The following is an 18,180-nucleotide window of genomic DNA, read 5'->3' on the forward strand; positions in this document are numbered from 1 at the left end:
TCAATTTGTGATTCACTATAACTCCCACATCCTTTTCAGCAGTATTACCACCTAACCAGTTAACTCACATTTTGTAGTTGTCCATTTGATTTCTTCTTCCTAAGTGTACTAATTTGCACTTGTCTCTGTTGAATTTCATCTTGTCCTCCAAAGTGCTTGCCATCCCTTTCTGCTTGGTGACCTCAGATTTTATGAGCATACCCTCCACTCCATTATCTAAGTCATTAACAAAAATATTCAATAGTCCCAGACCCAGGAGAGATCCCTGCAGGACCCTATTAGATTTGCCCACCTAGTTTACCAGCGAATCATTAATAACTATTCTTTGAGTATGGTCTTTCAACCATCTGTGTACCAATCTAGTAGTAATTTCATTTTAACCTCATTTCCTTAGTTTGCTTTTGAGAACGTCATGTGGGACTTTGTCAAAAGCCTTACTAAAATCAAGATATATCACATACAGCTTCCCTCATTGACTAGGCAATAACCCTGTCAAAGAAGAAAATTAGGTTGGTTTGGCATGATTTGTTCTTGACAAAGCCGTGGTGGCTATTCCTTAAAACCCCATTATCCTCCAGATGCTTACAAATTGATTGCTTAATAATTGCTTCCAGTAACTTTCCAGGTATCATAGTTAGGATGATTGGTCTATAATTCCCCTGGTCCCCTTTTTTACCCTTTTAGACGATAAATACCATGTTTGCCATTCTCCAGTCCTTTGGGATCTTACCCTTCCTCCATGAGTTCTCGAAGATAATTGCTTACAGTTCTGAGGTAGCTTCAGCTAGTGCCTTAAGTACCCTTAGGTGAATTTCATCAGGACCTGCCAACTTAACTTACCTATATATTCTTTAACCTTTTCTTTCCCTATTTTGACTTGTGTTCCTTTCCCCTTGTGAATATTAACAAGGGGAATGAACGAGTAAAGTTCCCTAAAAACTTACTGCTGCATGTACTTGAACCATGTTGCATCATGAAAATTAAGCCAACATACAGCATCTCCTCCATATTTTAACTCTGTTGTGAAATACTGCAGGTTCCAGAGCTTATGTTTCATTCCACATGTTCATGCTCCTTGCATTATTTTCAATTTCCTTTTATCAGAACTATTGATAGGCTTTCTGGTTTTAGACTAAACCCACATGGATGTAATTTCATGCTTCGGTCTATTGAAGATCAAATATTTTTGTGGCCCGATGTAGGCTGCATGTCAGTCAAGAATTCATGCATATTCTTTGCCAGGAGTTAATTTTAGGAGTTCAGTGTTGGTATCTTTCAGGCAACTATATATTTATGTAATGAGCACAACATCCTTTTAAGATATCAGAGCCTCATAACATTAGTGCTGCTTTTAATCTGAGAATACTCCAAGGTTCCTTGACACACGTCTTGAACATTTTTTGTCTGCACTCTTGCAACTTAGAAAGTTCATAAGCAAGAAGTGAAGCAAAAGCTCTCAGGATGCAGGGAAAGCTGCATTCAGATCCAGTGCAATATTAGCTAGTTGAATATGTCCCTTACATAATCTCAGGCTAGTGATGGCAAAAACCCCACAACCTTTCTTATGCTGGGTAATTAAAGTTTGAGATGACAGTTCATTCCTTCTTTGATAACAGACCACGATTGCAATGTTATATTAATTAATAACATGGCCGTCAGATCAAACCTTGCTACTGTGTCTGATCTGTCACAAAATGTATTATTTTTTAAAAAAAGATCATTTGAATAGGAATTACGTCAGCATAACTTCTTATGATAATTGACTTCCATTCGGGCAAGATAATATATAAGGGGAGCTGGATTGTGTTAACTAAGTTCCAATGTGTAGGGCCAAATCCTGCCCTCAGCTACACATAAATAATCTGACTGTCTCCAGGAGAACTGAACAGGTGTCATTTTCACCTATGTAAAAACAACAACCTTGAACAGATGTACCTGAGGGCAGAGTTTGGCCTGCAGAATCTTTATTACTAGGGGTGATCCCCAAGTTATTAAGCACCAAGCTTGATCCTAGGATGAGTTTGCAGAGCAGACAGTTGGGAAAACCATCATTTACATCAGGGGTGGGCAAACTATGGCCCACGGGCTGCATATGGCCCACCAGTGGTTTTAATCTGGCCCTTGAGCTCCTGCTGGGAAGTGGGGTCTGGGGCTTGCCCCACTCCGGCACTCCCAGAAACATCAGCATGTTTGGCTCCTATGCATAGGGGCAGCTGTGTGGCTCCACTCCACACGCTGTCCCCGCCCCAAGCGCCGTCCCCACAGTTCCTATTGGCCGGGAGCTGCGGCCAATGGGAGCTGCAGGGGTGGCGCCTGCAGACAGGACAGTGTGCAGCAGAGCTGCCTGGCCGCACCTCCATGTAGGAGCCAAAGGGAAAACATGCTGCCGCTTCCGGGAGCCGCTGGAGGTAAGCGCTGCCCGGAGCTTGCACCCCTGAGCTACCCCCCTGTGCCCCAACCCCGTGCCCCAGCCCTGATCCCCCTCCTGCCCTCCGAATCCCTCAGTCCCAGCCCAGAGCACCTTCCTTCACCACAAACCCCTCATCCCCAGCCAGAGCCCTCACCCCCGGACCCCACCTGCCCCAGCTCGGAGCCCCCTCCCACAGCCTGAACTCTTCATGTCTGGCCCCACCCTGGAGCCTGCACCCCCAGCCAGAGCCCACACCCCCTCCCACACCCCAACCCCAATTTTGTGAGCATTCATGGCCCGCTATACAATTTCTATAAAGTTTGCCCACCCCTGATTTACATCAGATGAATTCATTTAATGTGAAAGACACAATATACATGGGACCTCACAATGCTATATTTACAGTCATTTTCAGAGCAGAATAAGGCTTGAGCTTTCTCACTCTTCCCTAAAGACTGCAACATATTTATTTTTGCACATAGATCCTAGCTCCCCACCCACAAAGATAGCAGTGTAGGCCAACTACATGTTTGTCTGATTGTTCTGACTTCTGAGACTCCTTGGGAAAAGCCCCAGGAGTTGCTTGGGACTGAGGATATCTCTGATGCTTTGAAATGGTTTCTCCAAGTGCGTCTTTAGATAACCAGGAAGTCCTGAAGCTATTAATTACTAAAGGTAACTTGACATTTAATTTCTGAACAGTATGTCTTTGCAGCCTTATTAGGCGGCTTGATTCAGTTTTCAGGTTGGCATTGCAGTTCATCTTCCTTCTTGTTTAACAGGGACTTTGGAGTGAAGTAAATATATGAATTATGATAATATGGAGTGTTCGTATATATGAATTATTAAAATATATTGTCTTCACCTTGTATTTCTGTAGCTCATTTTTCCTTTAACTGGCAGATCCCAGTGATGCTCGAATACCATGGGATAATTAGACCAAATTATCTGTAAAAGGACAGGGTTTTACCGTGCACCCTAGTGTTTGAGGGAAATACTGTACTTTTCAGGATGGATATTGGAGTGAAGTTTAAATGAGGTTTAACATAGTGTGACAGGGTCAGGCCAGATAGCTATAGGAGAATAATAGAAGGCAGATATATTAGCCCCAGGCTAAGTAGGTCCCTTTTCCTGGGTAAGGTAACAGGGAAGGTTCCAGAACAATCAGGAACCTTCTGGAGACAATTAGAACACCTGCAGCCAATCAAGAAGCTGCTAGAATCAATTAAGGCAGGCTAATCAGGGCATCTGGGTTTTAAAAAGGAGCTCACTTCAGTTTGTGATGTGTATGTGAGGAGTGCCGGAGTGGGAGCAAGAGGCACTAGGAGCTGAGAGTGAGAACGCGGACTGTTGGAGGACTGAGGTGTACAAGCATTATCAGACACGAGGAGGAACGTCCTATGGTGAGGATAAAGAAGGTGTTGGGAGGAGGCCATGGGGAAGTAGCCCAGGGAGTTGTAGCTGTCGCACAGCTGTTCCCAGGAGGCACTCTATACAGCTGCATTCCACAGGGCCCTGGGCTGGAACCCGGAGTAGAGGGCGGGCCCGGGTTCCCCCCAAATCCTCCCAACTCCTGATCAGACACAGGAGGAGTCGACCTGGACTGTGAATTCAGAAAAACGGCCAATCTGAGGGCTACCGTAAAGCTCCAAGGCGAGCAAATCAGCCAATAAGCGCAAGACCCACCAAGGTAAAGCAGGAACTTTGTCACAATAGTTTATAGTTTCCTTTACCCGTGTAGATATAACTTGATCTATCTGTCCTTTGAACACTTTAGGGTATAATTTCATTTCAGTGAATGGAGAAATTGGTGTGCAATTCCCATTTAAAAATAGATGTGGGTGAGACTTGGGCTGCTAAGAGCCTGAGCCGCTTTTGAAACTGGGACTTAGGCTCCTAGATTACTTAGGTGCTTTTGAACATGTTACCCATTGTGTGTAACAAATGAAGCACTGCACTAAAAGTGCGGCTCTTGTTTTCCCCCCAGATTCACCTCACGGGCTACATGCAGCCCAGGAGGATCCGTCCTCAACACAAAGGAGTATGCTAGGAGGTACAATCCGTTAGTGCGCCTGAGTACTACCAACTCTTCAAGCTAGTAGGTACATATGTAAGTTAGCAGGTGTTTTAAATTGCTTCTACATAGAGAAGTAGCTTCCAACCACGTTGTACCAGCCCACTCTGGGTGTTCTTGCCCTGTGCCATTAGTGTTTCATAGATTTACAAATTCCAAGGCCAAACGGGACCATTGGGATAATCTAGTCTGACTTCCTGTATAATACAGACCACTGAACTTCCCCAAAATAATTCCTAACGCATATCTTTTAGAAAAAAACATCAAATTATGTTTTCATAATTGTCAGGGATGGAAAATGTACTATGATTCTTGGTAAATTGTTCAGTGGTTAAGTACCCTCACTGTTAAAATTTTATGCCTTATTTCCAGTCTGAATTTGTCTAGCTTCAGTTTTCAGCCACTGGGTTGTTACACCTTTCTCTGCTAGATTTAAGACCCCATTATTAAATATTTATTCCCCATGTAGATACTTATAGACTGTAATCCAGTCACCCCTTAACCTTCTCTTTGTTGAACTGAATAGATTAAGCTCTCTGAGTCTACCACGATAAGTCATATTTTCTAATCTTCATGGCTCTTCTTTGAACCCTCTCCAATTTATCAACATCTTCTTGAATTGTGGACACCAGAACTGGACACAGTATTCCAGCAGCAGTTTCACCCAGTTCCGAATACAGAGGTAAAATAACCTCACTACTCCTACTTGAGATTCCCCCTGTTTATGCATCCCAGAATCGCATTAGCTCCTTGGCCACAGTGTCACACTGGGAGCTCATGTTCATCTGATTAGCTACTACCACCCCCATATCTTTTTCAGAGTCACTGATTCCCAGGAAAGAGTCCCCATTCTGTAATTATGGCATATATTTTGATCCTAGATTATACATTTACATTTAACCATATTAAAACACACATTGTTTGCTTGCGCCCAGTTCACCAAGCGGTCCAGATCTTTCTGAATCAGTGACCTGTCCTCTACATTATTTACCACTCCCCCATTTTTTGTGTCATCTGCCAACTTTGTCAGTAATGACCTTATGTTTTCTTCCAAGTCTATAATAAAAATGTTAAATAGTGTCGGGCCAAGAACCAATCCCTGTAGGACCCCACTGGAAACACACTTGCTTCAGTGATGATTCCCTGTTTACAAGTACAGTTTGAAACTTGTCAGCTAGCCAGTTTAATCCGTTTAACGAGTGTCATGTAATTTTATATTCATTTAATCAAAATGTCGTTTTGTACCAAGTCAAACACTTTACAGAAGTCTAAATATGTTAGAACAACACTATTGCCTTTATCAATCAAACCTGTAATCTTATAAAAAAAAATATTAAGTTAGACAGGATCTGTTTTCCATAAACCCATATTGATTTGCATTAGTGATATTATCCTTCCTAATACTTTATTAATCAAATCCTGTATTGGCCGCTCCCTACTTCCCAGTGTCTACAAATTTAAATTAAGTGCCTGCTACGATATTCCCAAAGTTAAACAGCATATATTATCAAAGAAACAGATTTTTGAAGAAATTAAAATCAATTGGAATTACAATGGATGCCATCTACACATCTCTCCTGCGGAGTCCTTACTAAAGCAGTACGACACATGGACTACAGTAGCAAAAATAAACTATTTTATTTGTATGTGTCTAGTACATGGGACCAGCGCTGGTGTGGGTTTTTACAGTATTACTGTTTTTCAGTATTCTTAGTTCCCCAGGGACTCCCAAGATTTTAGCAGCATCAGAGAAATCTTAAGATAGTCTCCTAGCCACTTTCAGAAGTGGGAAACATTCGGAAGAGTAAAGGATGAAACTTCAATTTCTTAAATTTTTGGAGGCTCCTGGGAGGGAATCGATAAAAGGTGAGCATGAATTTCGTGATGGATCCACCACCTATGAGGGCTTTGGTGTGAAACCATAGTCCTTGCTATAATCAATGATACTTTAAACTTCCCGTTCATGGTTTATACTGCTTCCAAATCCACTTATTTGGTGGAATAACAAGCAGCCTTATACACAGTTTGGGATATACTGTTCCTTATATTAGTAGGACTGTCTCTTTCTTGGCCTAGAGCCCGCACTGCATTGCATATAGGCTGTACTACTAAAGAACCCCGGTGATTTCAAGGGGGTTCTATGTGGGCAAGAGTCCACAAACACAGAGACCAGTGCAGGATCAAGGCCTGTGTCTTTGCACACCAACTTGCTCAACGGGTCCTCTGGGCCCTAGGGGAATACAAATAAGGATTATTATAGTTCAACAGTATTCGCAAAAATAGGAGAGGGGGTGTTAAAGAAAATAGGGTTCCTGTGGCAGAGAATTCACTGCAGGCCAGAGCAGGATGTGGCCTTCAGTTTTACAAACTGCAAGAAATGAGTGGAGGGGAGGCCTAAAGTAGATTACTGGATCTCAGGTAGTTGGATCTACTATTCAAAACAAAAATCTGCTAGAATGCTGAACAAGTGAACAGTTTAAGGGGGGGAATAAAGTTTGTGTTCCAGGTACTGATCCAGCTGCCAAGCACAGTGTACATGCCACCTGAAGATCCCATTTCCTTTTCACTCTGTGTGCTTTGAGAGTCTCCGTATATTTCTGTTACTGCTGGTCTAATTTGCAGATATTTTCTTAAGTTATGTTCCAGCTAAACCAAGGAGCTGGAATGGCAGTGAGGCCAAACAATGTTAATTTTGTCATAAAAGTCTGAGCCTGCTTTGTCAGCTAGTCTTACAGAGGAAAAAAAAACATTGAGATGGTTTCTGATATTCTAGCAGGAGTAGCAGCAGCTGTTTTGGTAGCAGTAGCAGCAGCTCACATAACAAATGTTTCATGATGAATGCAAACAAAAGCCAACTCTGAAATTCCAGCTCCACTATGTACACACAAAATATAAAACGAATTCAGAATAACACAACCACTCAGGTTTCCCCTCCTCCCCTAAATAAATTCCACATGAGCATCCATGTTTGGTCTGATGGGCTCGCCCAGAAAACATTTTTAACATACAGCCTGGGGGGGGAAAGAGTAAGCACGAAAACAGACCAGAAAAAATATTAAAATAGAATCCATGTGCAAGAAGGTGTGTGTTTTGGGGGGTGGTTCTTTAAGATACCAAGCATGCAGATTGGAATTAAGATACACCTAAGTTTGCAAATCAGTTCACTTTCTTTGACGGGAGGGTGTAGAGAATTTCTTCATGTACCTCCATGCAATCTGATTTCAGCAGGGAATGTATGATTTTAAAGGCATCCTCACATCTGCCCTCTGACATGGGGTGGGTCTTCCCGTACAGCTGGGAGATTTCCACTGAAGTGGTGTGTGCTCAGGGGGAAGGATAGGTTAGTATTGGAGAAAGGAAAAATGAAGTGGAGGTGGGGAAGGAGGAATAATAAAAAATCTTTGCTGTGGGGCAGTTTCTCAAATTGCCATACTTTTCCAAATGCACAAGTTAAAAGGCCAAAAAAAATGCAGGTGACCTGCACATTCTCTCTTCTCTCCCTGACTTGCTGCTCTCTCTGGAGCTGGCACACCTCTCACTGGTACTCTTGCTCTCTGCAGCAGTCTCTGCCCCAGGTCTTTCTCACCAGGGTCACCACTCGCCTTCGGATTCTTTTACCCCAGCTTCCTTACTCAAACTATAGCACCAGGCTCAGGAGGGAGAACAGCTCTTGTCTATACTTGAGCATCTTGACTTTTCACTGGGAGAGGGCAGAGAAGGGAGTCCAGGAGAAAGGCAGGAGGCTGGGCATCCAGAGATCAGTGGGTAAAATGAGTTGAGCACAGGCAAAGCCAGGCTGCAGTTGACTTGGACAGTATCCATTATCTGTTCTCCAAAACCCCCCAGTGTATTTTCTGCTTGACTCATTACAATTCTGCGTGTGCATGCACGCACTCACTCACGCTCTCTGTTTCTCCACAATCAATTCATTTCTCCCCATGGTCCCCCAATTAATCTACTCTGCCTCCCTCCTAATCAACTCTGTGTATCAATAAAAAGTATACCATGATCAGAAAACTTTTCCCCTGTCAGCTGTTGACTTTGCATGTATCATCATTTGCAAACCTTTTTAGAGTGATTCCCTTTATTACATTTTGCACACTGAAGAGCTTCAGTGGGGTAATTTTTAACTATCATGTCTTGCGCCACAGGATCGGTACAAGTTATGTGTCTTTCATCATACAAAGTTGCTGCTCTTGTTACTATGTAGGGTATTGGCCTGCCTCTGTGGCTGCATCTACAATAGCAAATGTTGGAGCCATAATTCACCATCAGGGTAGCATCTCTCATGTTAGAAAAGTTGAAGCAGTAGTGCAGACAAGGCTCAGGTGCTTTTCTCTCCCTCTGCTACTACTGATAGATCTGCACTGGTGGTGAATTGCAGATTTGATTTTTGCTAGAGTAGATAAGAGGTTTATATCCCTTTGTTTTAGCAGTGAGTGCTGGCAAATCCCATTACTGTTGAATGCACTTACATTTCATTACCTTGTATTAAAGTGGTTATCTTTTTTTAGCAGGGCTTTTGTTGATTCATTAGCTCTGGCTATATCTATAGCTTTCTCTAGTAAAGGAAAGGCTCTTGCACTGGTTTTTGGTTTTGTTGGTTGGTTGGTTTTGCGTTAACTCATGGAAAATTAAAGAGATGTGGTAGTCTCTCACATTTTGTCATTCTAACCTCAGTCTTTGGCTGCTTACATTCAGTTACAAACTTTGCTTTATGTGACATCTTGCTTTTTGTGTGTGTGCAATTTATATCTAGCAAAAAACAGATTTACTTTTGGCAACCAGAAGGGACAGGTATTGGAGGCACATGCACCCACTGCAGCTTTAGCAAGGAAGGAGGGAAACTGAGAATGCAGCTTCTCCTTTTCAGCAGGAAGTGGCCCTGAGGCTGGGCTTCACATTTATCAGATCCTTACTAGTTGGAGACAAGACAAAAGATGGAGCTGTCAAACAAGTTCTAGAAGTAGCACCCTAGTAGGACTCCCAGCATCCTCCTCTTCTTTCCCAGAGATTAGCTTTTCAGTTGGACAGTGGTAAAGCTTCCAAGCCCTACTTTGAGGGATGAGATGAGACATTAATGGGGTAAGTTAGAAAAAGAGAACTCTGGTACCCAGAGACAGAGAGTTTGGGGCAGTGGGGAGAAATGGAAGATGAAAAGGAGAGAGAGCGAGACTATAAGGAAGAAGGTAGACAGCACAATGTAAGCAAAGAGAGATGTGGAGGGGAAAATCAAAAGAAATGAAGTAACGCTGAAGATAACACTGGAAAAGCAACATTAGTCTATATTAGAAAATAAAGGAAAAAGTGGAAGGAAGCCAGAAGATAAAATGAAAACAACTGAGGTCTGTAGTAAGTAATGTATTAATAGAAAGTTGATTGAACGTATGTTACAGTTAAATGCAGTACACAATAACTGTCTCACACTTGCCTTTAAATTGGAGTGTTGAGGTGGTGCTGGAAAACATGCATGTGCACATGCATATGTATATGTGTGCTTATACACAAAAATCCATGTATGGATATAAAATGGGATTCGTTTTCAACGTGGTTTGTGAGGTTTTAAGTCTGAGTCACTAACCCCATGATGTTAATTATAGCTGCAAACTTAAAGCCCTAAAAACAGTTGAAAAATTTACCCTGCAGTCTCAAAATAACATTAGGTTTCAGAGAATTCATAGCAGATGTTATCATACAACAAATGTTGGCAGCAAACTTCATTATAATAAAAATGCACTATCATCGTCTTTACTTTTCTTTCCTATTTCCTTTCCTTTAATCCTTTTTATATTGATTTATTTTTCTGTTTTTACTTTGTCTACGTTTTCTGTTTCATTGTACTTCTGAAATGCCTTCATCCTCTCAGGTGTGGTTTTTTTCTAATGGTGCAGGTTTCCTTTATTTCCCAACCCTAATTTTCATTTTGTATTTTTCACAAGATTTTAATTTCTTACATTTTCATTATATTCATTTTATTCATTCAGCCTGATTTTTTTCCTTTCACTTTTCTCTTCTCTTTTTTGCTTCAGTTAAATCTCTTGCCTTTCACTCTCCTTATTTCTTTCTTTGAATTTCCTTTTGCACTCTGCCTTCCCCTGTTTTCTCCTTCTCCATCTTCTCCCTTCCTTTTTCTCTGTGTCTGTCAGAAACTCGATTACCGTCCCCTCAGTCAGAGTTTAGTTAGTCTCTGAAATAATAGGGTAATAACTGACCATGTCAAAGACCATGGATGAGTCTTATAAATAAGGTTCCTGCCAATTCTTTGCAGTGTGATATATATCTTTGGTCACTTTCAGTATGACAGTATTTACAGTATTCATTCACACAAATAAGTTTTATTTTTAATAGATTCACAGGTATATTTTTTCTGTAGTTAAAAAAAAAAATTCTAGAAAACAAATTTTAGTTTGATGTATTCCCAGAAATTTAACAAAATCAGGAAATGCAAAATCTTTTTTTTTAATTGCTTGTATAATAGAGTATAATCGTCTTAAGTGCCCAAAACTACAATTGATCTGTGCTCCAAAATTCCACAGATTGCGTCAGGAGCTCTGCATACAGACTGATGGAGATTCCTGCCCTTCTTTTGACAAATATATCTGGTAGAAATGTCCCAGTTGATTCATTCTACTGTAAATGCAGTGCAAAGTATTCTAAATTTTTAAAAATACACTGAAATAAGGTAAAATCAAATGGTTTAGTAGCCAGAATCTAGAGCAGGAAAACAAACCTAACAAATGGATTCCCAACAAGAAATGCATGGCACTAAATACCAGTTGACACCTGGAATCTCTGAATAGTTTTGTAGACCATGCCCAACATGCCATTTAAGTGGCTTGTTCAATAAAAGTTGACCCAGGATACAACATGTGTGGAAGGATCAGTGGTTCACACTCTGTTATGATTATTTACCACAGGGTATTAATGGAAGTTTGAGAGTCAGGTATCATCGGGACTATTTTTTGCCACCGAGACTAGTCTGATTTGGTAGCTCTTTTATTGTATGTTTCTGTAACCTTGGGGTTGGGTTATTGTTCTCAACACTGGGAGGAAAATAGGCAACAGGCTAATCCCACAGCAATTTTCCAGCCTGAGCTGGCGGAGATTGAGCAGCCAGATAAGCAGCAGCCTTCAGTGAGGGCCGCCACACCATGGCAAGCCGCTTGGATGGAGGAGTTGGCGAGGACGGCCTCCTTCAATGACTTTGACCTCTTTGTAGACAGACTCACTAAAGACCTGTCTACAGAAATTGTATCTGGGAAAAAGGGAACTCATGAGAACACATCAACTGCTCACAGAACTCCTGCATCGGGCCATACCAACAACAATGTGAGACAAGCCAGGAGAAGGAACATCAGTCGTTGCTATGATCCAGCAGCAGCATCCAGGATCCAGAAGCTCTACCGGTCAAACCGCCCTCAGGCTATGAGAGAGATCCTCGATTGGCCCTCATCTTACTGCGCCATGCTGTCCGAGAGACTATTTTTAGTACTTCAAGGGGGTGTTTGATGTGTAGGTCAGAACAACGTGCAGTGTCCAGAGTGCCTTCATCCTCTACCCCAGGTTGACTATGCAGAGGACCTGGAAGAAGACTTTACATCATGTGAAGTAGCAACTAGATTTACAAAGACCAAAAACACAGCCCCAGGAAAAGATGATTCACTACAACCTCCTGAAAAAACAAGACCTCGGTTGCCTAGGATTAACTGCCATTTTCAACAAATTCAAACAGTTCCGCCGTATGCCCAGCTCCTGGAAGAAGTCTATGACGGTGCTTGTCTACAAGAAAGGAGAGTGAGACGACACCAACAACAGGAGACCCATCTCCCTCTGTTCCACCATGTACAAACTGTATGCCACCTACCTCGCGGCTAGGATAACAGACTGGTCTGTGAACAGAGGAGCCATCAGTTCCATCCAGAAAGGTTTCATGTCATGTGAAGGCTGCTATGGACACAGCTTTGACCTTCAGACCACCATCCACATGGCCAGGAGGGCACAGAGGCAATTTGCCATAGTGTGGCTTGACCTAGCTATTGCGTTTGGATCGATGAACCACCAGCACATTTTTGGCACACTGCGAGAGTTGGGGATGCCTGAAAACTTTCTCCAACTGATCCGGGAACTTTATGAAGGCTGCACCACCACCATCCGCTCCGTGGAAGGAGAGAGACCTGAAATTCCTATCCGTAGCAGTGTGAAGCAAGGTTGTCCCCTTAGCCCCATCGTTTTCAACTTAGCTCAAATGAGCAGCTCCATGGCTATCTCCAGCGGTCTAGGCGGTTTCAACCTGCATGGTAACAGTGTGAATATCCTGGCCTACGCAAACAATCTGGTCCTGATCACAGACAACCTTGAGAGTCTCCAACAAATGCTCAATGTCACCAGAGGCTGCCAACTGGATGGGACTCTGCTTCAATGCTGGGAAGTTCGCATCCCTGCATATCAATGGCAATAAAAGGAACACGGTCCAGGCAACACCATTTCAGATCAAGCGTGAACCCATGATCTTCCACGAGGACGGGCAAGCATACCAACATCTCAGCACGCCCACGGGTTTCCGCATCCAGCAGACACCTGAGCATACCATCTCAGAGATCCTACAAGATGTGGCCAGGATCGACTCCTCTCTACTGGCACCATGGCAGAAGATCAACACCTTGAACACCTTCCTGATCCCCCATATCTCATTCATCCTGAGGGGATCTGCTGTGGTGAGGGTACTATTAACAAGACAGACAGCTAGTGAAGAAGTGGATTTTTCTTCCCCAGAGAGCAAGCAATGAACGGTGTACATCTCGCACAGGCAGAGCAGCGCCAATGTCCCTCATATGGGTGATCTATACAACATTGCAGTGATCACTCACGCCTTCTGACGTGCCTGGATGCCATGGTGAGGAACACTGCAGAAAATGCTATGCAAGATGTCATCAAGACGTGAATCGCCAGGACCCCCTCCAACCAAGATGTGGCCACCTACCTGAGTGGCTCACTGGAAGGTGAATTTGGAAGAGATGCGTGAGACTTTGTTTCACTCTGGACTCATGCCCGCAACACTACATGACGACTGGAGAAGCGTATCGTCTGCCGCTGGACTTGGTGCAACGAACGCCAGGAGCTGGGAGTCCTGGTGCCACAGGTGAAGAATGCAGAGCACACAATCATCACTCCAAGAGTTCAAACCATGCTGGAGAGGACCCTAAAGGATGCCATCAGCTTCCAATATGTGAAAAACCTGAAATGGAAGCCGGACCAGGGGAAAGCCAGCAACCACTTCTTCCCCGGGGGCAGCTTCACCTGATTTGCCAACTGGAGGTTCATACACAGGGTCCAGCTCAACTGTGTTCTGCTGACTGGAGCCGTCCGCCATGGAAATCGGGACAAGCAATGCAGGAAGTGCGGCTATGCCAACTAGACGCTATCCCATGTCCATTCAAGAGCTTGGCAGCTGCAACAGAACACCATCCAAGATTGCCTAGTCAGAGCCATCCTGCCACCCATAGAGAGGTGGCCATGAACTTCACCATCCCCGGAACTGACAGCCAACTGCAGCTGGACATAGTCATCACCAATGAGGACCAGAAGAAGATCATCATGGTGGACATCACAGTGCCCTTCAAAAACAGGACCTCGGCCTTCTGCAACACCTGAGCTCAAAAGGTGGAGAAATATGCCCCTCTGGTCGAAACCTTGAGAGCTAAGGGCTACCAGGTTCAGACAGACATGCTGATCATTGGAGCCCTGGGTGCATGGGACCCCAGTAACGAGCGAGTGTTGCGGGAATGCAGAATCAGTCAATGCTACGCTCTGCTGATGCGGCAACTCATGGTGTCAGACACCATCAGGTGGTCCAGGGACATCTATCTAGAACACATCACTGGACATCGGCAATACCAGGAGGGATGAGCTGGAATGCCGATGAGAAGCATGGTCGGGAAATTAACTGAAATACTTCCCTGATGGATTGTATTTTCTAATGGACAACCTACCCTAAATTCTCATTTACTGAGGGACAATCGTCACTCACTGATATATTTTCTTTCCACAACCAATTCCCTGTATAACTTTTCATGAGTGATGCACCCAAATACATGCATGCTAACACCTAAACTGTATTGTTAAATTTATCCACCTAAATTTGGGTCATTGCTGATTATGCACTGCATGTATCTGATGACTTTTAAAACAAACTTTCTATTCTAAGCACTATACCCAAATCTATTCACAGAGATTCCAAGTGTCAATTGGTATTTAGTGCCATGCATTTCTTGTTGGGAATCCATTTGTACAGACACTCTCATCTTAACCTGTGTATTATATCATTTTTTTAACATACTCTTCAATAAATTTTTTAAATTTATATATGGCAAAGTTCTGTCTTCCCTGTCCTTTTAAGGGCCTGTTTCTGCTCCTGCTGAAGTAAATGGCAACTTCATTGGTGTATTAGGGCACCAGTTGGCCCTGATCCTTCAAATTGTTCCGTGGTGACAGACTCCTGCACCTTCATGAAGCTCCACTGATTTCACTGGGGCTCTATGTAGGCAGAGGGAATCTGTCCATGTGAAAAAACTTACAAGGGCTTGATCCTGCAAGATGCTGAGCACCCTGGCTCCTGATCCAGTAAAGCATTTAAGCATATGTTGAACTTTAGCATAGGAGTAATCCTATTGACTTCAGTGTACTTATATTAGAACAGTGTGCTTTGTTGGATCAAGTCCAGAGTGTTCAGTACATTGCAGGCTCGAATCCTAAGTGAGTGATGTTTTCATGGTTTTAGCTAACTTTCCAACCTTAACTGCTTGAGCAAGAGAGCACACTTCTTTTACAGGATGTGAAGAATGCTTGAACACTGTTTGTGTGTGCACATTCATCTCTTGACAGCAGAAATTGAACAAAGGAATGTGAGCACAAGCAAAGCAAATTCTATTAAAAATTTGAAATAATATTCCAAGGAAAGTGTTTACAGGAAATGGTTTTCTCTCCTGAATGCTTCCACAGCTTATTCAGTGAGAGTATTTAAATTGGGACTCAACTCCGTTTTCTTTTTTGCTTTTCAGTTCCCCTTTTAAGATTGGAGTCATCAGTCACAATAACTACCCACAAGCTCCACAGTATCCACAGGTTATTTCAAAGCCCAGGGTCTTGGAAACACTTACAGACCTGGGTAACTTAATGTGTAAGAGTAGTGTTTATAAGATCAAGTCATTAAAGTATCAAGTTGTGGGTACTGCGGAGTTTGTATGTAATTTTTATGGCAATTGGCTTTAATCTGCTCAAGAACAATTTAAAAGGTGAACTGAAAGGCCAAAAAAAAAATCTTAATTGGAGTACTCGCATGTCTAAAATTGCTCTTAAAAAGTGTTTGCAGGAACAAAGCCTAAGTGCGAATATCAAAGTAGACTTGATTTCACACTTTAATATTCTCTTTTCTTTTCCAGAAGCTGGGTCAACCTATCCATATTAAAATAGCTTCTTATATTAGTGTTTGCCACTAGTCATTCTTTGAGATATCTTGGTTATCTTTGTTTTACATTAGATCTTGAATACAGCCCTTTCTTTGGCTAGAGCATTTCCATCAGCATAAATTATAACTGAATTCCTTATAAAACTAAATCACATTCAGGAGTTCTCTGAACTATTTGCTCTGTCCTCCTTGAAATTTCAACTAGTCTGATGTCTTTCAGTAATGTTTTTGTACTTCTTAAAACTAGGGTTGCAAAGCGTCCCGTTTTCAAACATAATGCCTGGTTGAAAAGGGACCCTGGCGGCTCCAGTCAGCACTGCTCACTGGGCCATTAAAAGTCTGGTCAGAGGGGCTAAGGCAGGCTTCCTGCCTGCCCTGGCTCTGCACAGCTCCCTGGAAGTGGCTGGCATGTCCAGCCCCTAGGTGCAGGGGCGATCAGGGAAGCTCCACGTACTGCCCCCCCCCCCGCACTCAGTGCTGGGGACCAAGGCCAATGGGATCTGCGGGGGTGGCAGCTGTGGGCATGGGCAGCATGCACTGCGCAGAGCCTCCTGGCTGCGCCTCCGCCTAGGGGCCGGATATGTTGGCTGCTTCTGGGAGTAGCGCAGAGCCAGGGCAGGAGGGGAGCCTGCCTTAGCCCTGCTGTGCCGCCAACCAGTAGCCACCTGAGGTAAGCGCTGCCCAGCCAGAGCCTGCATCCCAAACCCCCTGCCCCAGATCAGAACTCCCACAAGTATCCCAACCCCCCACCCCAGCCCAGAGCCCCTCCCACACACTGAACCCCTCATTTCTTGCCCTACCCCAGAGCCCGCACCCCCAGGTTGAATCCTCACTCCCTCCCGCATCCCAATCCCTGCCGCAGCTCAGTGAAAGTGAGTGAGGGTGGGGGAGAGCGAGCGATGGAGGGAGGGTGGAAGGAGAGAGTGGGGGTGGGGCAGAGCCTCAGGGAAAGGGGGAGGGCAGGGGCGAGGCAAGGGTGTTCAGTTTTGTGCAATTAGAAAGTTGGCAACCCTACTTAAAACGTCAAACCTTTTCTTTTAAAAAAAATACTAGTGTTAGAATCGGATTTCTGTTGATGTAGCTTACTTGTGGCATGCACATGCTTCATCTGAATAACAGGAATTTTGTCTATGGACAAAGTTTTTCTTTTGTACTTTCTTTTGACAGAAAGGTAAGTGGAAGGAAAACTTTTAAAAGATAATGGTCTAAACTGAGTCCATGGGAAAATTGGTAGGAGAGGGCTCTGAGAAGAGGATCTAGGAGCGGGTTATAGGAGGATTGTCTCTGAGTTTTCCTAGGAGGAAGGGATTCTGACCCCAAATTCAAAAATGGATTTACTTCTAAGTCTCCAACAATGTGTGTAACAGGGCATGGAGGCATAATAACATACACTTCAGGCTCAGCACTCTCTGGTTCCAGCCCAGACTGAGTGGAAGTCTGGGCATAGTTCCCAGGCAGGTGGGAGTTGTAGACCTTGCAGTAATGATTTTGGGAATGGGGATAAAAATATAAAGGATCTCTCTGGGGAAGCAGCAATAACCCACTGGTATGGGTCTCTCTTCAGAGAGCAAGAGAGATAAGGAAAGGATAAGCGCTCCAGATTTCTCCATTAAGGGCTGGGGAAGCCACCTGTGTGGTGACAAAGGGAGCAGCTATTGGAGGAACTGCATAGAGCGTTGGACTACTGGAGAAGAAAAACCTGGGAAGGGAAGTTTTATATTGAGACTCTTTTTGAGGAGATCTTGGCGAGAGTGAAGAACCTCAGGAGCAATTGGAGGAAGAGACGTTTGGGGCAAGGAAGTCTAGATGGACTGGATATTTGGTCAGGCACTCGTTTGGCAAGTTGCTTCTTCCCTATTCATCCAGGACGACTCCTAGATCCTCGCAACTGGGAGATCTTGCTGATCTTTCTGTTCCTCAGCACTCCCTCAGGACCTACCCCAGGGTCAGATCTTACAGATTGAGAAGTGCTGGTCTAATCTCATTTCCCTGAAAGTGCATGGAACTCTATTATACATTTTACTCATGGTTTTGTCCAGTCTAATTCTTAAAGTTCTGGGTAGAGGTATTTCCACAACTTTCCTCGGGTTATTATTCCACAAGCTTAATAGTTCTTACAGTCAGAAACTTTTTCCTGATACTCAGCCTAAATGTTCCCTTTCTTAGTTCATCCCAGGAAGATTTCGTGGCAAATTTTAAATGTCTGTGGCTCCAGCTTAATACTAGTAGAGA

At 43.5% G+C, this 18,180-nt stretch overlaps 1 protein-coding gene across 4 annotated transcripts in view; it reads left to right on the forward strand.

Annotated features, from left to right (window-relative positions):
* UST (uronyl 2-sulfotransferase) overlaps positions 1 to 18,180 on the forward strand; it is a 312,291-nt gene that overhangs the window by 233,632 nt on the left and 60,479 nt on the right. The window contains exon 8 of one of the 4 annotated variants that reach the window (XM_043543110.1): positions 4,398 to 4,508. The exons of the other annotated variants lie outside the window; for them this stretch is intronic. Within the exon in view, the coding sequence (XP_043399045.1) occupies positions 4,398 to 4,477 (80 nt within the window). The 3' untranslated portion in view covers positions 4,478 to 4,508. The remainder of the gene's footprint in view (positions 1 to 4,397; positions 4,509 to 18,180) is intronic. 4 annotated transcript variants of the gene reach the window in all.

The sequence above is a fragment of the Chelonia mydas genome, chromosome 3 (genome assembly GCF_015237465.2).
Source record: "Chelonia mydas isolate rCheMyd1 chromosome 3, rCheMyd1.pri.v2, whole genome shotgun sequence".
NCBI classification, from domain to species: domain Eukaryota; kingdom Metazoa; phylum Chordata; order Testudines; family Cheloniidae; genus Chelonia; species Chelonia mydas.